Source organism: Centroberyx gerrardi, chromosome 7 (assembly GCF_048128805.1).
Source record: "Centroberyx gerrardi isolate f3 chromosome 7, fCenGer3.hap1.cur.20231027, whole genome shotgun sequence".
Classification (NCBI taxonomy): domain Eukaryota; kingdom Metazoa; phylum Chordata; class Actinopteri; order Beryciformes; family Berycidae; genus Centroberyx; species Centroberyx gerrardi.
The window spans coordinates 15428788-15454503 of NC_136003.1; the positions used below are offsets into that span (position 1 = coordinate 15428788).

A 25716-nucleotide genomic window follows, 5' to 3' on the forward strand; every position below is an offset into this window, starting at 1 on the left:
GAAGCATCTCCACAGAAAGGGACATCTTTTTAAGTAAAAACAGCAAGTGACATGAACATCAGTTACGGGTCAGAGGAAAGGAGAGAGGGAGGGAGGGGTGATGGTGGAGGTTTTGGGCTGCACCCCATCACATGACAACGTTCCTAAGCATCTAGAAACATTAATACGTTTAATACCAGCAATGAGACACAGGATAACAGTAAATTCCCCATGAAATTGAGTTTAATAGATTGTTAAAAATAAGGCTATGATGCTGTTTTAGCAAACATTGACCAGGAGGAACCACAGTTAATGGCGTCCGGGGTCCAGAGAGAGAAGCCTGGTACAACTGGTACACCAGACCATTCTCTGGGTATTACACATACACATACAGTGAGCATACACACACCCCACATTTGCAAAATCAAACGCACGGTGACAAATGTGTCTTACTTTCAAACTCCTACATGTACACACACACACACACACACTTGCGTACACACTCTTTCACACACACTCAAATACACATGCAGACATCCACCCCACCCAAAACGGTGGCAATAAACAAGAATTTAGCTGATAACATAGCAGTGTTCTCTTAAAAAAAACATGCATAGCTTAGTACAATGAATGCGTTGTTCAAAACCCACCTAAGTTATTGTCCGGACAGTTTTGATTTCATGGTTTGACAAAAATTTCCCAACATGATTACTTTAATTTATTTTAATTTAACCATTATTAACAATCATGTAAACTCATTGGACTAAAATATTTTTTTTTACAAGTAATAGTCTCCTATTATATTTTGTTCATGTAGAAAGTTACATTCTGAACCCAGACAGGTTCAATAACAAAGGAAATAAATACTGGAATGGCTACAACACGATATAAAGTTATTCTTTTGAAATGGAAAATAAATGGACTGAGGGCCGATCCTGGCCCAACTCTTCAGATATAAAAACAAATCAAAACACCTGCCTATTATTGGTATCCTGCTATCATGTTACAGACACCGTCAAAATACTGATTACTTAATAAAAAACGTCTCACAGACAAGTACAAAAACGCACAATGCCCAAAATGAAAAAAAAAAAATAATAATAATAATTGCCTTCCAGGCCTCCAAAAGCATGTGTAACAACAAAGCAAGGAATGATGAACCAATCAGGGGAGACCCTCTCTAGTGCTGTGTGCATGTCCATTATAAGGTGCCACACAAAAACTCAATAAAATTCCCTGTAAAGCATATTTTCCAAGATGACACCCTAAAAAAAAAGACATATCTCTTTCAAATTATTATAGTCACAAGACTTTTAAACTTGGGAAACCGATAAGATGTCCGTGAAATGGTTGGATCATTTTCACAACGCTTCTTCTTTTGTCCTTTGGTTACTGGGGTGACACCTCACTAGAAATAAAGGTCTTGTTACATAATGTTCCCTCCACACAGTTAGCACGTATTAGTATAGTGTACATTACCACAGGTGTTCTTCAAAACCTCAAGCGACTAACATCTACATTTTAAAGTGCCGACGAGCTGTAGCATAAAGGAAGCCCCGAATTGGTGGCACAGGCAGATTTCCTCGAACAGTAACAGAACAGGGTTCAGCTTTAAAATGGCGGAGCAGGCAGACACTTGGACGGAGATACAGGACTTCCCCATGCAGGCTAATGCTAACCTACAGTAAGCTGGCTCTTCTACACTCAGGAAACCCTAACGTACCCCGACATTGCTGATATCACAAAGGTACAAAAAAAAAAATAAGCCTGTGGCAAATAGGGCTGGGTGTCACTCAAATGTTTATACGGCTTCTAAAACAATAGTTTTTTCCTATATCTTCCTTTGTTAAATGAAAGCACATTTCATTATGCAATAGAGTCAATTATTTTCTGTGCACCATTTGTGCATGCTAGCTTCTTTTCTAAATATAATCAGACAGTACAGTAATCAATTCATTTTCTTCTTATATCGTAGGCTATAAGAAAACAAACTATTGAAGCTATTTGATGCATTGTGATTTCTTAAAATACATTTTGATACCAAAAGTCATTATGATACCAACAAGTATTACTTTTGATACCCAGCCCTATTGGTTAAGTTAAGATCATAAAAATGCTCAACACAGGAAAGACGACAGTGACACACACACACACACACACACACACACACACACACACACACACACACACCTGATGCACGCACGTGTACAGACATGTGGTTTACATATGCAAGTCTTAAGTGTAAAATATAAAATGCATTTTCAGTTCACCTTAAAACCTCCTGTTCCCTCTTGTCATATTAAGTTATGCTTAGTGTACTAAATACATGACTGCAAAAATGTTTCAAGTGATCTGTAGTCATCTTCCCTTGTCCATTGATGTATCCCTCATATCAAAACCCTTTTTAACATTTGGGAGACAAACAATGTCAAATATTACAATACCAAACTATGCCTACACCTTTATTTGTGTTGACTTGGCCCTTTTCTCGTGTTTCCAATATGCTACTCGACAGAAGGGAACACTTCCTCGGACGGATCCTATAACTTAAAATAACCTCGCCTAACCGCCTTCAAGTTCATAAAGAATAAACTGTACAAAACATGGACTAAAAATAAGTGTTTCTTTTACAAACAAAGTAGTCCCCTACTCAGGTATTAAGAACAATCAGTAATATCAAATCAAAAACTGAGGGGCGGGGCATGCGGGGGTTGTTGGGCGACCCTGGCGTTGAGATGGCAGTCCGTGATTGGCTCAGTCGTGACAGGCTGCGACCTGCCAGACGATGAGGTGGCTGCGCTCGGCCTTGGTAGGCGGCGACTGCTGCCTGGCCGTCGGCTCTGACAAGCCGTCCAACTCACTGCCCTCGTCACCTGAGGAGGAAGAGGATGGGTCAAACAAACAAGAGTCCAGCAGGTCACAGTGCAGACAGGGGGCCTTTTTACCTTCTTGCACTAACTTACATTAGAGCAAGCAACATGTTTACACGCACACACACGCACCAACATACAGTATATACATACCTACACACACATATACTTTACATATGCATGCACACACACCACACAGTGTGGAACGCTCACCCATTCTGAAGTCAATATAGCCTTCTCCTCCGCTCATGACCAGGTAGGATTTGGGTTCAGAGGTCGCAGTGTCAGAGGATTCAGACGCAGGGTCATCGGAGCCGGAGTCCGCACTGCCTGGAGGAGGCATCACCTGACCTGGGGGGAGGAGGAGTCAGAATGTTAGGGCAGGAAGCCTGAACACGACAGTAAAAAGGCAATGTGAAGGTGTTCTCTGATTGATTCGCATGTCTTTTTTGACACGTCAGTTATAAATTCTATGGATTTCATTTATCATTAAAGGAACTCTTCACCATTTTTTAACCTTATCTCCATATATTGGTCCTCACTAATACATGCTATGAGACGGAACCATGTCTGTCTACTCGCGGCTGTGGGAAGTCCCAAAATTCACCCGCCGATGACGTCATTGGCGGGTGAATTCCAGCTCGTAGAAAGTAACAACTGCTCTCTTCCTGGATTCATCGGCGGGTGAATTTTGGGACTTTTGTAGTTTCATTTCAAAACAGTGTTATTGACGTTACCTGCGGTTATTTTGTAGTTTCGGTTGTTATTTTGTTTTACATGTGTGATATATATATATATGACATATGTGATACATATGCTGATACGGAAGTCACAATTTTGTTATTGAGATAACACCAGCCTCTTTACAACTGGCTCACACACAGCCTTTTTTATTTTATTTTTTTTATAAATGAGATGTATTTAAGAATCCTCAAAATAAAAAATAACTAAATAAATAAAGTAACTACCTAACTAGCTCCAGGAATCATCTTCACTCTACTTCTCAACCTCTGTCATTGTGCTTTTATTATGATGTTGACGCCATATTTTGTTGACATCTTATCAGACTCAGAATCATCTCTATTTAGCCAAGTACAAGTACAAGAAAGTTGGCTCGGCACATCTCAGCAGCAACTGTACCCCCTTGATTCTGCAACATTTGTCACCGTTTCTGCCACTCGACACCGCGGTATATTGGCGCTCGTCTCTTACCTGGCACGGCCACAAAAAACTTGACAGCATCTCGATGTCCATGGAAACACAACTGGGCGTGGGCCATGGAGCAGTATGGCACGAAGCTGCCTGGCATGACACAGTCTGTACCGTCGTCACTGTACACCCGTACTGCGCCGCCAGGGCGATTTGGCACTATTCCCGTCGTCTTGTTGGCTGCAGTAACAGGACATAACAAAATGAAAAAAAATATGTCGCTCACATCCTAACTTGCGTATTGCCATGGTTTAATATAACACTTTTCTTCATGGATTTTGTATTTGTTTTATTTGCAAATGTTGCAGTGCTGCATTAAAGCAGGGTGGGCCAAAGCCAAAGCCAAGCTGCAATATGACTTCAAAACCCAGCTCAAGTCTTAGCAGCAAAATGACAAGTAAACAACCAGATGACAGAATAAGAGATGAGAAACAGAATATGACTCATATGGAAAACAAAAGACTGACTGGGAGGGGACTGGAAAGACAAGAGATAAGGTCTGAGGTTATTGGTGAGGATGTTACGATCAAAAACTCAGCAATCTCTGAAAACAGGGGTCAAAACCAGGGTCAGGCTTGGTTGAGACACAAGGGCAACTGTCAGAAAAGATCAGAATGTTAATGACTCACTGAGATGCACAAGCACACACACAACCACACATGCAGGACCGTGTGTGAAACGCTGATTCACCATCTTGGAAGACAAACCAGAGATGCCCAGCACACACAGTCGATCAAATAGACAGTGGAGCGGTCAGTGGGTTCATGTGAGTTTTACAATAAATGGAGCCTGGCTGTTTGCTGTCATTGTTTTGCAACGTGTAAAGCAACAAAGACACCCGTGCAAAAAGACGGCTCCATGTTTCTGGCCACTGACTGGAGGCTCTAAGAGAGAGATACTATACATAGCAACCTGCCCCAATGGGTTGGGATTCAACACATAGAGGACAGACCTCTCTTACAATTGACTCACATAATAACTCATTTCATATGCTTTTATACCAAAATCATCAAATCTCACAAAGATACCACAGGTTATATGGTCAGTTTTATATCTGTGGCATATTTGCACACTATAGAGTTGGAGTATTTTTTAACTTAAGACGCCTTTAAGATGCTTCTGGTAAACCAGGCCCTGATACAATCAGTTCAGGGGAGAAAACAAGAACCAGAGCGAAAACAGTGCCAAGAGAGAAAGAGGGAAGAACAGAGAGCGATGAGTAGAAAAAGAGAGAGTAAGAGGAAGGAGACAATGGGACAAGATACAACTACTGGAGCGACTGAGCAAGAGAGCGAGCAGGATGGACAGAGTAAGAGAAACCTAGGAGCCAGATATGCAGAGAAGACAAGATGCAGAGAGGATGCAAGGCTAGGCGGAAATTAGAGCGAGTTAGAGAGGTTAAAGGGCGGAGAGAGTGAAGAGAAGAGGTGAGGCTTTCGAGGGTTGCCGTATGATGGTGACTCACCCCTAAGGCCCCTCAATGAGTGTCCATGCTGAGGACCTATGGCATCGTAAAGTCAAAAAGTGGAGATGGAAGGTGAAAGGACGAGTGGAGGAGAGGATGGAGGGAGCAGCAGAGGGGGAAAGAGTTTGATAAGAACAAGCCACTTGCGCCCATTACCGACTAACCTCATCATACTTTGTTTCAATAATGTGAGCATTTATTTTAAGCCACAAAGGAGAAACATGAGGTCATTCTCAAAGAAAACAACAAGAAAATGGACACCTACTCTGACAAAATAATAGCACAAAATGAAAGGATATTACATCATTTAAGTCCTGGGTTGGCAAAATACCACTTTTACAGAGATACTCTTATATATTTTAGAGATAGTGAGTGATGAACTTAGTGATGAAGTTTTTCCCCACAGTGGATATATAGCATTCTTGAAATAAACTCTACTGAGCTTTCAATTAATATACTGAACTGAATTTACTAAGTAATCTCATCTACAGACTAGACTAGACTAGACTATACTACACTTCTTCCACTCTCAGCATTATGGAAACAGAAGTGGATTTTAGGGTGTGGAGAGTGTGGTTTGGCGGGAAAGTGTTTGTCCTATGTGGGTGTGATACCTTCAGACAGCGGGATGGAGATGATGACGCCGTTCCCCGTCCCCACCCACAGTCGGCTGCAGGACACCATGAGAGCCGTGATCCTCACAAAGGAGAAGCCCAGTTTACCCGTACCTGCAACACACACACACACACACACACACACACACACACACACACACGCACAGCATGAATCTGTTTGCTGTTTCAAAACATGCTCAAAAGATATAGAGGAAAATTAGAGTTCAACATCTACCTAAAATGATACTAGAATCCACCAAAATAATTAGTGTTGTGCATGTATGTACAGGAGCTGTGTACTGTATATATAAACACTTTGAAGTGGCTAACACAAAGTGCTTTATGACAAATCATGTTTATAAGATAGATATTGTGGCTCATAATCTATTATGTAATCTATTATTATTGCATTATGAGTAATATAATTTAAAAACAAACCTAAGCTCAGTTCAAATGACATAACTTCAGATCCAGAGGATTTCCTGGCTAAATGTTGCAGCTCTACAGTTACAGTTACATAGTCAATGACATTGGTTGAAGCTATTTCCCCTCTAGTACAGCTTACAGTTACATAATCAAGCAGCCATTTTCATTTAACCTAAATATTGTATATAATTTGCATTCTTTACATAGAAGCCAAAATTATACCTACCAAAGTCAAACCCACAATAATAAGTCACTTGCCATTAAATGATACATCACCACAAAAGGTAAACATAAGTAGATATTTCTACATAATAATATAATGATAATATATGACATATGCCCTGCATATGTCATTAGTGTAGCCTTAAATAACTATTGTTCTGCTATCACACATTTTGTCATCTGTCAAGAGTGGTTAGTCAAAGGTCAGAGGTCAGATACGGATGTCTGTCAAGAGTGACTGGTTGGTAATCAGAAATCAGAGGCGTACCCAGCATCTTGCTGACGTAGGGCTCAATGTCCACGTCCTGGAGGTGCTGGTAGGTGTGAGCGTGGAACAGCCGCAGGGTGGAGTCCAGGCGGATGGACACCCAGATACCGTCTCCCACCCAGGCCAGCTGCCGCACCTGGCTCTCCTTGCGGGGATGGGCGTCGAACGACTTCTGCTCAGGCGTCACAGATAGAGAATCATGATGTTGGAAAATTGTGTAAATATTAAATGTAGGGAATCCAAAAGTCAAAGTAAGACATACACCTTAACTCAATCACACAAAGCTAGGGCTATTCGGGATTTTGCAAATGTGTGAGACAAGAATACGTTTTTCCTTCATACAAAACATGAACTATTACCTAAGCAAAATGACATGACTAACAGGTTTAATAAGTTGTAGTAGAGAAGTAAAAAAATAAGCTAATTTGAGTGACAAAGTTTATAGACTGGAGAGACAGCTGTACCTCTATCCTCATGGCCTTAGGCTGGATGACGTAGATCTTGTTCCTGTAGCCGCACCACACCTTGTCATGGACTACTGTCATACAGCGGATGGAGTGGTGGGGCCGGCCCAGGTCTAACAGGTGGTAGTTGGTCAGATCCCACTGACCGTCTGCATAGGGAGAGATGCACAGAGACGTGAGAAACTAGGCCCTCTTGGCACAGAATGGTTTTGGTTAGTTTTAGTTAAAAGCAAGTTTATGAAACCGACATTAAAACTGCTCTACTGGACTTCATAATGATATAATTGATATCTTACCAATGCCTCTGTGGAATATTGCTAACGTCCCATCTGCCAACGCGACCAGGACTCTCCCTTTCACATGCCTGTAACAAGTGTCGGGACACCTTCTTAAACATTTTAACTTTTTTCTTGTACATAAAAAAACAGATGTGTGTCCTTGAATAACTACGCAATAGACATTGTACTCACACTATGTTGAGGATGGAGTCTTTCAGCTTGATGGCGTGGAGACACTTCCTCCATCGAGCCACAGACGAGTGAACATACAGACTTTTGAGAGAGAAAGAAAGAGAGAGACAGAACGAGATGGAGAGACAGCGAGAGAGAGAGAGAGAGAGAGAGAGAGAGAGACATAGCCAAAGACAGAGAGAGGCAGAGAGAGAGAAATTAAAAACAAAAGGCAGATATTAGCATGGTATTGGTTCTAACTTTGCAGCGATGACAGCACCCTCTAGTGGCTGTTGTTGTCCTCACCATCCATTCTGAGCCCCCAGCCACATGGTGGGCAGGGCGCTGCTCATCCTCAGGACCTCCCCCTCAGACGGGTCTCTGTCCTCCGGGAAGGAAGCCACGCCATCCTGGTCGGAGCCCCTGGATCACAGAAGGTAGAAGCACCAGCAGGCACAAGTCATTCAAACAGAGCCTTCATAACTCTGCCATAGAAGAGTGTGCAGGTTTTCCATCCCAACCAAACACTGCACCCTCTGATTTCACTAATTTCGCTCCGATTGAAGGTGTGCTAATTGTTGAAATCAGCAGGTGTAGCGTTTGGTAAAATAGCTATTACTGTGGAGCAGGCACGCCTTCTGATTGGCCAAGAGGCAATGCAACAGTGACATTATTTCACGATAACCTACAGCTTCATTTTATTGATCTTGAGGCAGTGGGTTATGGTACAGTATTGTCACAGGGTGTTGCCAGAACACAACACTTTGCCTGGGCCAAACATCACTTGTAACAATATTGCACAATAACCCACTGCCTCTCATTCATTATTGCTTAAAGAGTAACTACACACCGACCCCAAACCTGTGTAAATTTCAGTAGCATGCTTTTTACCATTAGATGTCAGGCTTTACACAGGTTTGGGTTTGGTGTTGAGTTACTCTTTAATTACTCAAACTCATATTCAAAATCTCTGGACTGACCAATGCATGGCCATTTAGCATCACTGTGAATAACTATTAGCTCCTACCTCTTACTCATACAGTGAGCAATCTTAAATAGGGCCACGCAATTAAAGGTAGATAATCATATATCATGATTTTATGTTTCCGTGATTAATAATTGTGTAATTCTGCAATATTGAAGTGTTTGTTATATTTTCAATTCCCCTGAAGGTCCCAGTGTGGCATATCAAGTGCTTCCATCATGCGTGAATGTGCAACATGCAGCCATGTGACCAAACCAAAGTTAAGATGGAGAAGCAGGCAGCTCCAGTGGGAAAGAGAGAAACCTTACATGGACCATCTTTGAAAAAAAAAACTGCCTGTACTTCCGTGGATCGTCTGTTATTTAGAGATACTTTGGTTTTAAACCAGATGACAAACAAGTATAGATTCTGTGCAGTTTGCCATAGAGTTGTAGCTATACCCAAAAATAATTAACTAGTTATTATGTATTTGAAATTTTTAAATAAGGACCAGAGTAAGACTGACTTTCTAACTGCTGCTACTTTGAGAAATAAGTGAAAATATATGTTAAGGTGCAAAAGTGAAATAAAATAATTGTGTTTCCTGAAACTGAATAAACAGAATAATTGTGATCACAATATTTAGCAAAATAACCGGGATTGTCATTTTTGCCATAATCGTGTTGCCCTAATCTCAAAGCTACTGCCGTGCACATTAAGCTTTCCCCTGAACATTTACCATTGTAATTTGCACCTTGGCAGTCTTTTCAGAATTCACAGATCCGAAAAGTACCATTGATCTCTTATAACGCAGAAGCTCATCCCTCACCTCTGTGTGTCGGCAGTAGAGGAGTCAGTGGGCCCCACCCCCAGCGGGTCGGTGAACACATGCTCTGTGTAGATCCCTGGCTGGCTTTGATCCACTCCCTGGCCCTCCTCTCCCTCTTCGCCCACCCCAGCGTTAGCCTCCGTTGCCTCTGTTGCCTCTTCCGCTGTGGGGACCCCGTCTTCTGCCGGACTGGTCTCTCTGGACAGCTCAACTGTGGGCATTGTGGATCAGAGGGTCGATCAGAGAGGAAAATATGAGGTATAACGACAAAGGGAAGCTGAAGGAGAAATATAGACAAAATGACACACAAAATATGTCCTTTTACCTGAGCCAGATACAGCGCTGCGCTCGGCCGGCTGGTCGCTGAACCCCGAGTTGGCCGTCTGGGGGATGGCGGTGGTCCCCTCTGCAGCCATGGCACCATCGCTGCCCGTGGAGCCCACGCTGGCCACGCTGCCCGCCAGTGACACCCTGTCACCCTGGCTGGCCTCCAGGTCCTGGGGAACCTCCTCGCCTGCCGGGTAGTCGCTCTCCAACACGCCTGAGACAAACCGCAGGAACAACCTCACAGTCAAAATGAATCAGCTTGAGTGCATCTTCAGTGTTAGAATCAAAAGGGAAAACATGCAATACTGGACACGCTTACTCACAGACGAATAAAAAAGCCGCTCAAACCACTCGACCTACCCGGCACGCTGGCGATGCAGAGGACGTGGGTGTTGCAGGCGTAGAAGCTGTCGAGCGGGTCAGAGGGCTGGCTGGCGTCCAGCACCATCACCTTGGTGGAGGAGTGGGTGCTGGTGCACACCCAGACCCTGCTGGACATCTCGTCCTGGTGGATCAGCTCCCTCTCCTTCTCCTGCTCTCCTTTCTCCTGATCCTGAAGGACAGAGAAGACAAAATCAGCCAAAAGTCTAGACAGAAAATTCTCTCTCTAAGCAGACAATGTAATGAAATTACGACGACGAGAAAGTCATTGGGTACATTGGATACTGGCTAAACTAAAAGCTATGGGATCTACTACATCTTGGTACTGTAAGTAACTGTATTACAGCAGCATATCACAGGTTGTATACTATGCACCCACCCCCCCCCCCCCCCTTACCTTGCTCTCTTGCTCCAACTGGTCCAGGCTACTCTGGGAGCCCTTCCTCTGCTTGGTGAGCTCCAATGTCTCCGATGTGCCCCCCCCCGACAGGTTGACCCCCGCAGCGCACCACAGCTGGGCAACAGGAGGGAAACACATTATGTGATGGTGGGATGACATCCATTCATTTGATTTACTATCATTCACATTCAGTATTGGTGAAATAATATCATATAAACAACTAACTGTCTTCAAAATTTCATTACTAATAAAGGCACAGTTATCAGTGAGCGCATTGCAAGAAAGTGTATCTATGTGTTCCCTTGTGTACCTTCATAGAAGCATCTTTCTGATCCAGAGGTCTCAGGTAAACTGGTACAGGTAAGTTCATCTTGTTCTCCGTCTGACCCCCATTTGCCACCTGTGAGAGTACAACCAACACACACAAAAGCCACAAAAACATAATTTTAGTGTGCTGCTGCTTCTCCTTTACCCGTTTTTAGATCAATCACCTTAGCTTTAAATTAGTACTTCTTGTGTCCTTTTTTCCTACATGCTCATTTTTACAACTTTAGCCTCTCAAGTTACCATAATCCCCTCTTCTCTGTCCTCCCACTCACTTACTCTTCTGTCCTCTTCATTCACCCCTCCACCCCCACCCCCACCCCGACCCCACCCCGACCCCACCCCGACCCCACCCCGACCCCATCCCCTCTGTCACCTTGTATTTGCTGGGCAGGCTCCAGCCGTGTGCAGTGACTCGTCCGTCCTCCTTCTGCATGTGGGCCTTCACCTGTCTGTACTGGGCTCTCTTCTGCTCCTTACGGGACGGCGAGCTGCATGGGTCCGTTCTGGTGGAGGAGAAAAGAGAGAGAAATGTGATCAGTTATAGGTTAATGTAGGCCGTTTGGTGGAAACATATCTACAAAATGTCTTACAGTATGTTGAGGGCGTACATTTTTAGTAGGGGGGCCATAATGGGAATCAAATCCCTAAGACAGATAAAAACTTCTTCGATGGATAAAGCGGATATATGGTCTGTTGGTATATAAATATCAAAATATGCAATAATTATTCTAGGAATGAAAGTAACAGACAGAGAATGTAACAGGCTATTAACAGAACTAATGTATAATGTGTCCCTCTTACAACAAGACTTGTACAATGTCCGCTGACTTTATGTTCGTCAATACTACTAACAGCATAACAGCATCATACAGGGTTCCTTATTTGCTAATCAAATCCCTTGAATTTCCATGACTATTCAATGACCAATATTTGTCTGCATCTGTGTTCAAATGTTACTTTTTTGTTAAAATACAGAATCTAATGTACCAGGGGTTGTTTTGGCTGCAACTATTAATTGTGACTTGTGTCATCAAATCAGGAAATGTGTTATTTGGTGTATTATTCCTTCTAAGGTAACTAGATCAACCTGATGTTAACCACTTGAACATTTGCAAAACAAAGATTACAAACAAATTTCTATTGCATTTCTAAAGGTTTTTGAATATGCATCAATTTGTAAAACACGATTTTCAAATTCCATGACTACCAGGATTTCCATAACCATGGCCACCCTGATGAATATGACTAAACCACTGTCACCAGTCTCTGTTACTCACTCCTCATTGAGGAAGTCGAAGGTCTTGGACTTCTCTGTGGGGAACTGGGAGAAGGTGCTACTCCTCTTCACCAGGCTGCCCGGGGCGTTGTACTTCACGTTGGACTGGGGCTCCGCCTTCTTTATAGCAGGGGCACTGGAGGAGGAGGAGCTAAACAGTCTGCTGAAGCTGCGGGGGGGCGGAGTTAGGAGAGCCACAGAGGGAGACGGAGCCAAAGGGGGTGCAGGGAAAGGGAAAGGGGGACAGCAAGGTAGGGGGTCACCAACCAACCAGACAACCAAGGGTCACCCACTACCACCATTTACTGTACAGTGAAGTAAAGCATGCTGGGAGTCTTGGGAAACTGAGCCACACTGAGCCGAGCACCACCTGCCACATCTAACTTGTATCATATGGACTGCAAACGTATTTCCCTCTATATTAGTTGTAATTCTAAAGCATGGTTACACAGTTAAGTATGTGTGACTTTTTAAGACACCTGAGAGGCTTGAGAAGTTCTTCAAATCAGACAAGTTAGTCTATCATATTTACAATCAGTCTCACGATTAAAATTGTAGTGAAAAAATTATCCCCATGTACAGTGTGAACACATAAATGAATGAAAACATCACAGTGTTCAAAAGCAAATGAAATATCTTAACTTTAAAACCAGCCGTAAATAATTTACTTTACCCTGCTGAAACGTAACCAAGCTCACAATCTGTGGCATTAAGAGACTTGACCCCTAACCTACGATAATATCATCTCACCGGATTGCATCGGTGTTCAAAATGTGTTCACTACACACAAAATCAAAGCAGTACTGCCCATACTGCTATAACATTCCATTCAAACCATACCAGGATGAATGCTGATGTGTCTCTTTGGTAAACTGTACCATAACTGATATCACACTCTATACTGTGTAGTTAACTGCACTGTTTTCTGGTCAGTATTTTCCTGATGTCTACTTAAACAAACCTGGTAAAACAGTATAACCTGCCTATCAATAAACACATTTTAGAGAAAAACATGCCTATTAAGCCCTTGTAAAATTCCTTCTACTGAAAAAGCCTACTGATCAGCAGGTACAATGTGACTTTGAGTAGACAGCGCACGTGTCTATGCTGCTGAGAGAAGTCTCTCTCTGCTCAGCTGTCTATGAGCAGACAGAGTAGGAAAACATCAAAGGCGACACAGCAGGCGGGAGACAGGAAAGCCCGGGGCAGAAGGAGAGTCACGTCTGAGCGGTTTGTGATAACAACAACTGATGCATGGAGAGAAAACGTCACGGATAAGGACAAATCTAGGTTGTATCCAACTGTGATGGAGGAGCAGTTTTGTATCGATGGAGGGCAAGAGAGAGGTTTGGCTAGGAGGAGGCTTAATAAACCATCTTTACCTAATGCTGCCAATTCAATAGCACATCCACGGAAAGATAAGAAAAAGAAATTTAAATTTGAGCGTTTTCAGAGAAAATTGAATAGGTGTCACTGTCAATTTGGAATGTGTGTATTGAAATAAAGAGGCTGTCAATACTAAGATACCAAGAGTATGAATGAACCAAAGCATCAATCAGGATGGTACATAAAATTCTAGTTTTTAAAAATGAAATGGTGAATTTGAGAGGACTTACAACTGCCATATGCTGGATTTCTTCTTTTCTGCAAGAGCGGGATTTTCTCTTGAAGCCCTAGGAAAAGAGGACAAGGTGACATCACATTATTTGTCGTCATTTTCCAGACGCTCTCAGGCTAAGGCAGAGTACAGTTTGAGGATATAGAGGGTCCAGTGCCATCTGCAGTGTCCGACTGCATTCTACATTAAGCAAGAATTTAGATGAGCCGACAAGCCTCCTTACAGAACAACAAATATGGAGATTATTGACCAATTTGTCCAACCGGCCATATTGTTTGAAAAGACAAGCCTAGCCCAGGCATGTAATGTCTTTTTCCTCATATCCTCTCCTTATCCTTTCTGACCTGACCTGGACAGATAACGGAGCAGTGGGTTGACTTACAATGCTATTCATATACCAGATATTGGGATAGCTTTTGTCTCTGTGGTAAATAATGAATATGAATGCAAAATACACTTTATTTGTGTAGTACTTTTTAAATCAGAGTTACAATAAAACAATAATTAACAAAAGACAATAAGATAAACAATTAAAAAAACAATAAAAGATGTAAATATAAGAAATACATTTATAAAAAACAATAAAACTAAATAAATGTAAAATAACAACATAAAAATTGTCTTTATAACTGATTTAAGAAGTGATTCAAGTTATTTTGCAAGTGATCATGATTATTAGTCTTGATGATTTCAAGAACAAAACTGTGCACATTTTGCACTGCACATGAACATCTTGACCATTTTCAACTAGAGAGGGCATTCCAAATTGTATCAATATTGCCAACATGCTATTTTTGGACAATTATACATTGTGGGACCTAAAATCACAACATACGATTATTCTGTACATGATTAATTGTGCAGCCCCATGTTCCATCCCTCCATCCACCCAGCCTCATCTCCTCACCTGATCATCTCTGTCCACCGCACGGCCTCCTGCAGCTCCATCAGTCTCTCCTTGTACTGGTTCCTCTCCATCAGGACTCTGGCCATCTCCACCCTGGTGAAGCGCTTCCTCTGGGCCGTAGGCACGTCGCTCTGTGGCAGCAGCACACACACACACACGGAAATGTATTCATCATTTTATGAATGAGCTGCAATTTATGCAAGACAGATGCAAGGCGAATTCGCTATTTCTTATATAGGTAAAACAAGTGGGCAGGGGGGATTGTTCAGTTGCAGAAATCGTTCTATAAAGCAAAAGAGACTCACATCTTCTTCATCTTTAGACTTCTGTTTCACTTCCCCCATCTCCAATCGCACTCTGGAAAAGACCATTCATTGATAACTCGCAACGTCAATATGAAAAACAAAAAAAACAAAACACACAACTCTGCCAATATCTGCTGCCAGAATTTCCCAGAACCTGCAAACACTATGTTGTATGTGAAAAGTTAGCATAAGTCAAGTAGTGTATATGATCTAGTATAGTCTGTATATGATGTAGGACACGATGTATATGAAGTATGTATATGACCTTGTATAGGATGTATATGATGTGTATGTATATGTATGATGTAGTATGGTATATGATGGTATGTGAAGCCCTTTGAGACTTGACTGTGATAAAGGGCTATATAAATAAACTAGACAAGACAAAGACGCCGCTATCTGCTACGATCGTTTCCTTACTTTTTGAGCTCCTCCTCCAGCTCTCTGTTCTTGTCCTCCAGCTTGGTCTTGGCCTGCAGCACGGCCTCCATCTCCCCCTGCAGCACCTCCCTCTCACAGGCCAGCTCGTCCACCCGCGCTATCAGGTCATTCTTCACCACGTTCAGGGCATTCCTGCGGAAATAAGGAATGAGGACATTTTTTTGTATCCTTACACAATACTGTTGAAACTTTTCTGTATGACCAAGGATGGGACAATAAAATCTATCTTAACTCATACCAATCAGTTACCACCGATTACCACCTACAGTATGTTTTATAGCAGACAGGATTAAGAAATGTCAGATCTAAAGTATCAAATAACAAACTCATAACACATAATGAATTGAGAAAACTTCCCACTTACTTTGTCTCCAGCAGTTGTGTGTTCTCCTGAATGAGATTTTCAACTTCACGGCCCATACCTGAATAGAAGTTACAATAACGTTGGAATTCTATTGAAGGAAAAACTATTTGAGCACAAACTGGAGAAGTGACTACATAAGCGCTATATATTTTAGAGAGGATGCACCAGTAGATTATTCTTAATGTGTTAAAATCTAACAAGACACAACGTAGGGTGTGAAATATCTCCTGGTGAGATATTTGTTGGGGTTCACAACACCAGCAACTATGTGCAGAACCAACCACAGCACACAAACACACACAACATGTCACATGACTGACAGGAGAAGGATGGAGAGAGTGGGTGAGGTCTTACCAAGCAAACTAAGGTCTGAGAAAACCATGCAATCCAAGTCAGGCAGAAAGAGAGAGGGAGAGAGAGAGGTGGAGATAGTGTGAGACAGCGGAATGACCAAACCGATGGAGCCAGAGCTAAATGTTTAGCTGTCGACTCGACAAGCAATGAGGAAGAGAAGCTGCTGGGTCTCTAAGGTTAGCTAGATACGATAGGGGCAGTAGTAAAAAAAGAAAGAAAAAAAGAGGAAAAAACAAGAGCAAAAATAAATTATTTTAAGCTGTAAAAGAAACAAGAGTTAGGCCTACTTTGTGCAAATGATGCATCATTTTAAAATATGTAATCCAAAAGAAGCATTGAACTCCGCCATTCATGCACCTCTTAAACTTTGTCTCAACGTCTACACAACTGTGACTTTGGAGGAACTAGGCAGTCAAAAGCAGGCAGCTGAAAAGCTCTAAACTGCATCATTTAAACTGTGTGCCAGCTGCTATCAAGCAGAATGAGCAAGAAGCTATGAGCTGATGAGAGAATATGGGAGAAAAGTGAGTAGTGAGTGAAGGTCAAGGGGAAATTAAGGAAGAACGTTTAGCTAAGGAAAGGTTTGAGGTCATACACACCAGAGTACTCCACTGGGATTATGGACAAAAGCCAGAGGATGAGACACGGGAGAAAGAGAGGTGGGGTTAACATGGGTAGGTGGCTGACACTGTGTATTAGCATAACAGCTAGTCCAAAGCAAGTGTTGTAGCATTGCAGCTAACAGCAGATGGTGCCGTTACGACCAATCAGCAGCTGGTACAGTCAGTAGATCAGCAGCTGCTAGCCAAACACAGGTGCCTCAGGTAAATAGCATTAAAGTTCCTTGAAATTCCCCTAAAAGCAGTTGATTACACTGATAATTTGCTGAGAAATGGCAAGAGTAATGCAGTTAGTTTTGATGTAATAACCTTGGTTTCACTGATGGCGCAAGAAAAATTAGGATTAGATTATTGACAATGCTCTGATGTCCCATAATATTTTGTACAAATTATGGGATAAATTCTGTTAGCCAGATATTGTATGTATTTTTATCCTGATGGGAAGATAAGCATAGAAATAAACTACAGATTTATACAGTATATGATCATCTTCTCAGGCAACATGTGAAATATTGCAATTGTAGCATTCATTCATTCATTCAAGAAATTGTACTTTTAGTACAATTTCTAGTTTTATATTCTAAAGTTGCAATTTCACTGGGAAAAATTACATGCTGTAAAAACAGGAGAAGTAGAGAAAGTTAATGACAACACTGGAAATTTAAAAACACCATATGTATCACTATGGTCATTTCACTTAATATGTCAATTCCTGATTTAATCAAGTAATTTAAGTAAGTAAGACTATTCCAATACATCACATATAAAATGTATTCAGAGCTGCTACACTATTCCTTTACAGTGCTACGTTGTGCCACTGTAGATAGACAGATAGAGGTCTTTCTCACCCAGCAGGTCGGCCCCTTCATCCACATCCCCTATCAGCCCCGTGCCTGCAGACGACAACTCCTCAAACAGGGAGTCTGTATTGCGGTCAAACGCCATGTTCTCGATGCCTTTGGTAGGGGTGCTGGAAGAGTGATAACCATTAGAGGTGATGTATTACTGCCTGGTGCAACTTTGTTTAAAAGTGACGCATGCCAGCGTGTTCTTTGGCCTACCTGGATGCCTTGTATCCGCTGAGATCCATGTCCAGCTCGGGGGTGGACTCGATGATATCCTGCACATCTGAGCTCTCCTCGTTTTCAGGCAAACCTACACAACACAAGACAAGTGCCAGAATGACCCAGAGATGAGAGGACATGTGTGAGCAAAAATCCTAAGCAAAATGTGTCATTAGTTGTGTGTGGTGGGATGTGTCAGACTATGATTCTTTGTCATCTCTACAGCTCCAACCATACTGTATGCCATGTCAGGGTTTTTCCTATATTGAGAATTTTTTGGCGGTTGCCAAAGCACAATTCCAGGTTGCAAAAAACAAAATTTTGTTTTTTTCATAATTTTGTGTGTAGTTTGAACATTTGAAACAATTGAAGATTTAGCCAACCTCAATTTTATTTATTAACAACAGTTCAAATTAGAATAAATACACTACAATATTTTGGTTCCTGACTTGTTCTATAGTGTTTCGGTTTCCAAGTTTCACGTTGGTTTAATAGTAATAAAACCATCAGAATAGAGGAGAATGACCATTCTATCACTGAAAATTCACTTGATGGCATAGTTTTATTGGGCTAATTCTGTAATTGAAAAAATATTCAAAATGTGAATAATACATTTTGGCAGTATCACCCAGCTTTAAGGTACAGTAGCGTAGCCTATATACACATTTTAAACAGATTTTCTGAGCCAAGAAAAATCCCTACATGCTGCCTGAATGCACACAATGACTGGATGTTGAATGTATCTTTGTAAAGTGTATAGTCTACTGTCGATCATATGCCCTGCACTGTATGTGAAGTCTTGTTGTCCCTGTGCCTAAATATGTACAAAATCGCTACATGTTAATCGATATGTTTCTGCACCAAGGCCACCAAGACTAATTCCTGTATGAAGTGACTGTGGTTCTGATTCTGTTGAGTTGGCATTTGTAACTAAGGTGGTTCCATGGTGTTTGACCTACCCACAGATATGGACCTGGTCCCCGGCGCGGCCTGCACCTCCGTGCTCTTACTGTTCCCATCCTCCCTTTCCATGTCCGAGGCCGTGGTGGACATTGGCGTGGCCGACTTGGAGCCGCTGAAGTCCGACAGCTCGTCCTGAAATGATAAGTGACTTAGTTGTTCACGGTCAAGGGTCAAGCTGACACTAACCTTGACCCCAAAGGAAGCAGACGCCACAGTGCAAAAGACAAGGAAACGACACCATCACAGCACAGTTTAACATCTGACAGGCTAGCATTAGGTTGGAACAAAAAAGGTGCTACACACAAACTGCAAAGGCTGGGGATGCAATACATACAACGCTGCACACATAACAGAAGAGACAAGAGTCCAATTTCCTGCAACTTTTACATTTCTTATGGCTGGAGCACCATAATGATATCAATTGAAAATCTACCTCTAAAACCTGATTACTTTTTCCCTTCTGTGAAAGAATTCCAGTAAGAGTGGAAAAAGAAATCTATTAATCATAAATATCGCTGAACTACTAAGCTACAGGGAACTATTTTTCTGAAATTGGAGCTCATGAAAACATTAGGGAAAGGTGTCAATTCAGAGAAATACTACAGATGAACACAAACATGAAACAACATCGAAACACTGAATAGACATGAAGAGGGAACAGGGACTGCTTTCTAATCAGACACAGGGAGACAGCATAAGCAGCAGAGAGCTAGGGCGCACACACGCACATCAAATCCACAGAATCCACAAGGATTGCGGGGGCTTCACACATCGTGAAGTGAACATAAACTACAGCTACAATGGGAGATCTACGCTACTTCTGGAACATCACAACACAACACAGACTGACACAAAACTAAAAAAGAAAAACACCTAAGAGAAAAAGTGAACAGAGTTTAAGAGGCTCACTGAAAATGTATGAAGACAATCAGAAATCTAGTTAGGCCTAATGCTATATTGAGCGCACATCTACAGCGTCAAGAGACAGAATTGACTGAATTGATGATGCTAAGTTACTCTACAATGAGTGATCAGAAATGTCACTGTAATATTGAGATTTGCTTCAAAGCTAGCATGGATAAATGAAGCAAAACTGCAACAACAGCGTGTGAAATATGAAACTATCATGCATTTTGACCAAAATGAAAAACAAAATAGAGGCCAGATGCAACCACACCATTAACGACCTTAACAGACTAATAATTAGCCTATTCCATCCTCAGTGTACACAGCTGAGATCAAAGTGATGCTTGGGTTTTTTTTTTCTTTTTTTCCTTTACAGGGCACTTAAATTTTGAAAGACCCGATGTGGCCTTGATGTACAACGTGGTTGCATGTGGCACGGGCGGTCTGTGAAGTCGGGGTCTTTAAATGCACAAAGAGAGAGGTGGCGCGTTTGAAAAGATGAAACAGCATAGTGGAGGAGACTACTGAAGCCCACAGACACGCAAACACAAACACTGTGCCGTCCGCGGCCCGTGCAAGCGTGTCGCTGCCTGGTATTTCCGCCAGTCACCGCTCATCCAACTACCTTGCAGTCGTCAGCCAGTGAATTCCCCCAAGTAGTGTCCTGCGCACTCTTACCCTCCCTTTTCTTTGGGGGGTCGTCCAAGTCCAACTGCTTGGAGGGGGGGAGAGAATTACAATGAAGCTCATAGGTGCAGAAGCAGTTCAGCAGAAGTGCATACACCAGACAGCGTGCATGACTGTGAATCCAATGGAAAGTAGTGTGTGCGTATGACAGAGTATATTTATACATGTAAGCCTGCGTGTGTGTGTGTGTGTGTGTGTCTGTGAGTGAGTGGCTTGCTGGCTGAAAGTCAAGACTGTGAGCATTACATTTCCTTTTATCAGTATCCCAAACCATACAGGGGGACCCTAATTTGAGATGCCTACAGCCTCGTATGATTTGCGTGTATCATGATTTCAATTTACCTGCTACATGTCAGATTTATTGATAGTGGCATTCATTTTTTAGGGTCCCTTTGTAAGAAACAAACTGCAGTGATTTAGGATACATAACTATCCCAGCTTCAAAGGCAATGGAAAGGTCTTGCTGATATGACTCACATTGTGGATGGAGCTTAGGTCATGGCTGGCATGAGGGCATATGCACATCATCAACCTGTCCTTTCCACTTGCAGAGCATCACAAGGCGACACGATCCCCTCCCAGAAATAGATGTGACGTGCTCAACTATAAAAGCCTGTCTGCGTATCAAAGCCATCCATGTTCAAAAGGCCATGGCTCAACAATGACCGTCCTGTAGCACTGATTACATAAGAGCCAATCACATTCCAGCTGGGCTCTTTTTCCCTCAGTGACTGGCTGCGAGCCATACAGCGGCATCGCTCCCATCATGCACCTCGCCACGGAGCTGATGTCCCAGTTTTAACAAAAACGCAGCAGTGGGATGAAATAACACAGTCACCCTCCAGGTCCTAACTGCCAGAGAGATACAAACAAAACCCACACACCCAAAAATGTTTTGAGGGGTACCAATGCTTATTTCTATCACTGCTTAAAATAGGAAACAGCTAAATCTTAGCTTAGAGAACATAGCCATCATAATGTTTATGTGTGGGTAGCTTTGTTCACAATAGTCTTTATAGCAATTGAATTTAAATTGAAATCACTGGAAATACACATCATACAATAAAGCATAACATTCACCTGGCAATTGAAATCAATTGGGCGCAAGCCTGAATCAAATAAGAAATTGTTGCAATTCTGAATATTCATGAGATTCATGAGACTTTAATAATCTACCCTGCTTCATCAAGGGAACAGACATGTTTGCATATCCCTGAATGGTGAAAGAGAGAGAGAGGATGTCTGAAAACAGAGATGGCCTTGTCAGATCCCTACTAAAATATGCTTCAGCACGCCCAACCCTTATCAAAGGCTCTCTATTTTTCATGGATCCAAAGCCAACCTCCTCTTTCTACTAGCTAAAGGGCTCAAAACACTCATCCAGGGAATGGGATTCTAGTGATCCTATCATTACCTATATTTTAATTTCTGTTTTCAATATGCTTTTAACACTCACCTCGGCGAGACAACTAAAACAGTGAGTATGCTCTAGAAGTGTTAATACTTAGTTATTATGTAATTTGTATAACTAGTAACTTGTATACTTTTTGTAAACTGATCTCATCCATTTAGTGAATTGAATAATTTTACATTCTGAGGAAAAATGACAGTGGAATAAGCTTTTCTTTTCCACAAATTGTGATGTCCACATAGATATGAGGTGCACACAGTGCCACCCAGACACCCACCTTGAGGCTGGTGTTGGAGCGTGGCTGTGCCGGGTCAGTGAACCTCCAGCTCTCTGTGCCCAGTGTCTCTGCCCTGGCCTGGGGGTCTGGGATCAGCAGAGAGCCCCCTCCGGATGGCGGGAAGATCCCCAGGGAAAGGGGCCGCTCTTTCCTGGAGAAACAAGATAAGAAGATAAGAAGATAAGAAAGCGGTTCTTTGATTGTCCCAATCCGGAAGTGGAGTATGGCACTCCTTGCTGAGCCGCTGTTGCCCCACTACTGGCTCTTAATTTGTTGGGATTTTTTCACGTTGACTGACTTGATATAAGCACTATCAATAATGTGAAAGCCAAAAATTAAATTAAATGTAATTTGAAACCATTAATGTTTTCCTTATGTTTGTGCTCTTTGTAAAGATTGAAGCAAAATGGACCTGCATTTTCAGTTACAGTTAATATAAAACTTCCCCAGATAAATACAGTTTAAAATATTGTCAAAACACTATTTTCACTACCTACCCGATAACCTTCAAAAGGTCAGTTCATATGTTGGTTAATATACAGCTGTTCGTGGGTTTGTCAGTAGTGTCATCTGCCATGAGATACAGTATATGGTTCCTTCCTGGTGGGCTTCACACAGCTTGTGTTTCTAAACATGCAAACTCCTCCTGCGTGGTCTTACCTGACTCGACCCAGCGCGCCCGACTCCGAGGTCTCACTCATCTGCTGCAGTTTGATCCTCTCTACGTGCTCCATGTAATTATGGATCATCTGCAAAGGGCAAAACAAAAGATCCAGAGGAAACTAGTCACGAACATTATTCCTAATCACAACTCCACAGCGACAAGAATCACGCTAAGCAACACTTCCTTCCTCCCTCCATCCCTCGCTGCCCCCCTCACCTCCGTGTGTCGCTGATGGAGGGAGTTGAATTCCTTCTTGAGCTCCGACTCTCGCTCTTCTAACCTGCCGACTGAAAGAGAAGACAACATTGATCAGTCCATCATTAAGGGAGTCACTTAACTAGTCAGGCATCTTACGTTGATCCTGATGGTGAGCAGCAAAAATGTTTAGGCCATGATAAAAGTGACATGATACTGTGACAATGTGAGAGGATGCCTGAAGGGTACTCTGCTTTTACAATGGGCATTGCACACAGGATCTGGATGTGTGTGTGTGTGTGTGTGTGTGTGTGTGTGTGTGTGTGTGTGTGTGCACTCTATCCGTGTTTTTGCATGTGCATCTTGCAGTGCAATCCTGTGCACAGAAGAGTATGCATATCCTACTTGCATAACTGTGGTCTGCCAGCCAGGCACTGGGAGTACGCAGACTGGGTAATCTCCCTCAAATAGTTTTGAATGGGGGCAGACTTATGAGGTGACAAAAACACCTAATCCCCTATTAGCACGTCAGGTTTAGCCTAAGCCACGCGGAGAGCTGCTGCAACAGACAGACCTACAAAGCACGGATGCTATCAATTACAGCAGCTAAAGCTTCTGCATAGCGTTTGGTGATGTCGTGCCTATGTGTGTACTTTGACACTACAGAGGGATTTTATTCTGCTATCATGACTCATGAAATTCAGGGAGACAAATAACAAAGTGAAGGGAGAAAGGTTATACACAGGGGAAACAGTCTGCTAGTAATCCTTCCTATGTGATACTGTGTGTTCCTACGTGTGATGATTAAACAAATCAGAGTAAAACATCAGGGAGTGTGGAGCAGCTGAAAGTGAGGCTAATACTGAATGAATCTACAATTTCTAATGTAAAAATGTATTTTACAATCACACTAAAAAAGCCTATTCTTTGCCTACAATTACAGTCTAACAGGATATGTAAGGTCCAGGAACATAGTGGCACCACGGTAATGCCAACAGTGCCATTTCCCAGTCTGTGTGGGTACCAGGAAATCATCCATCAAGACCATGATGGTCCATTTCATATGATGTCATGAACCAGTCATGAAGCCTAGAGAGTGAGATGTGTGTCTATTAATGGATCTTCGTCATCAGATGCTCGTTGAAGCATTTTGCTTGACCAATATAACAGCTGTCAGAGTGCACATTACATAACAAAGCCTCGCCCAATTATCACCATCTCAGTGTCACTAATAAAATTAGCGTGCATCTTAGTCTGATAGTACAAATGGATGTCTAAAAAAGAGGGTTTCAAGTGGTCTATGTGGGAATACAGAATAGAGCTGTATAGAGCCAACACAACCAGAATTGATGGACTGATGGATTATTTGATTGCACAATGCCAGGCAAGTGAAAATAAATCTGAAGAAAAGCGCAGTTCTGCCACAGATAGAGAGACTAAGTTCTCCTAGTGGTCTAGCCCCATTGTGATCAGCTATGGGAATGGCTTCTATACAAAAATATGAGCTATACTATCATTCCCAAAGAACATTGATCTGCTGCTAGCAGTGGCCTTATTTACGAGACAATCCATATACAGTATAAACACTACAGTAGCTGTGGACTCTGTCCTGCACGGGGAATGCCTGGGGGCAGTCAGCCCAGGTGCAGCAACATAACGACCCATTAATGATTTATCATCCACTGGGCGTGGCAGAGGGGCAGTGTGGCTCACTGACGGCGAACTCATGTGGATGAAATCACTGACTACTTGCATAGAGCGTTTATGCTGTAAGGATCCACATTTTCCTGAAGAGTGGAAACAGTGAACTACCTCTACTGGTCAGAAGGCGGTTGACGATGGAACTGAGTAATCACAGACATAGTGTAAGCTGTAGTCATCATCTACACTTGTTTTTCCTGGATGAGGGAGCCAGAGAGCTACTTCTGTTGGCTTGTTTATGCTTCAGCCAAAGGTTAGGCACGGCAGAAACAAGAGAGGGTGGCAGAGCAGGCAGACGCTGGCATTCACACTGGCATTTTCCTCCCCCTAATGGCCGAATGCGAATGAATGCTTCACTTTAACCAGCTGTGTTGCTTTGCCACTAGAAACTGGACCGGCCATTCTGTGGATTACCATTACTTCCCACAAGACGGAATATATGAGCCAATCATGTTGCTCCATTCCTTAATCCACCAATAAGATGGGCGGTAATGCACTGCCGTGTTAAGAGGATGGGAGTAACAGAAATCCTATAATCCCATTACTGTTACCCCCGCAGAGAGAGAGAGAAAGTGAGTGTGTGTGTGTGTGTGTGTGTGTGTGTGTGTGTGTGTGTGCATAATAGAGAGAAGGAGAAAGGAAGCATGAGTGAGATATGAGGAAGACATCAAAATCAGTGGGGGGATGAGAGGAAGCAAAGGAGAAAGAAAGCAGAAAAAGGGACCAATCAGTCAGAGTCAGAAAAGGGTAAAGAAGCCAGAGGCGGAGT

At 42.5% G+C, this 25716-nt stretch overlaps 1 protein-coding gene across 5 annotated transcripts in view; it reads right to left on the bottom strand.

The window, feature by feature from the left end:
* Positions 1-204: 204 nt before the first annotated feature.
* spag9a (sperm associated antigen 9a) overlaps positions 205-25716 on the bottom strand; it is a 31123-nt gene continuing 5611 nt past the window's right edge. The window contains exons 3-32 of one of the 5 annotated variants that reach the window (XM_071912996.2): positions 23268-23338; positions 23048-23136; positions 22388-22538; positions 20638-20724; positions 19103-19238; positions 18141-18234; positions 17928-18049; positions 17059-17070; positions 16106-16163; positions 15721-15873; positions 15301-15352; positions 14996-15126; positions 14087-14143; positions 12472-12639; positions 11568-11697; positions 11178-11267; positions 10865-10981; positions 10447-10639; positions 10085-10300; positions 9760-9970; positions 8273-8389; positions 7988-8068; positions 7814-7881; positions 7518-7666; positions 7054-7225; positions 6138-6251; positions 5524-5559; positions 4062-4238; positions 3063-3200; positions 205-2852 (exon numbers count right to left, since the gene is read on the bottom strand). In XM_071912996.2, coding sequence (XP_071769097.2) covers positions 2734-2852; positions 3063-3200; positions 4062-4238; positions 5524-5559; positions 6138-6251; positions 7054-7225; positions 7518-7666; positions 7814-7881; positions 7988-8068; positions 8273-8389; positions 9760-9970; positions 10085-10300; positions 10447-10639; positions 10865-10981; positions 11178-11267; positions 11568-11697; positions 12472-12639; positions 14087-14143; positions 14996-15126; positions 15301-15352; positions 15721-15873; positions 16106-16163; positions 17059-17070; positions 17928-18049; positions 18141-18234; positions 19103-19238; positions 20638-20724; positions 22388-22538; positions 23048-23136; positions 23268-23338 — 3509 coding nt within the window. In that variant the 3' untranslated portion in view covers positions 205-2733. The remainder of the gene's footprint in view (positions 2853-3062; positions 3201-4061; positions 4239-5523; positions 5560-6137; positions 6252-7053; positions 7226-7517; positions 7667-7813; positions 7882-7987; positions 8069-8272; positions 8390-9759; positions 9971-10084; positions 10301-10446; positions 10640-10864; positions 10982-11177; positions 11268-11567; positions 11698-12471; positions 12640-14086; positions 14144-14995; positions 15127-15300; positions 15353-15720; positions 15874-16105; positions 16164-17058; positions 17071-17927; positions 18050-18140; positions 18235-19102; positions 19239-20637; positions 20725-22387; positions 22539-23047; positions 23137-23267; positions 23339-25716) is intronic. The other 4 variants (XM_078284471.1, XM_071912997.2, XM_078284470.1 and 1 more) reach the window with 4 other exon arrangements.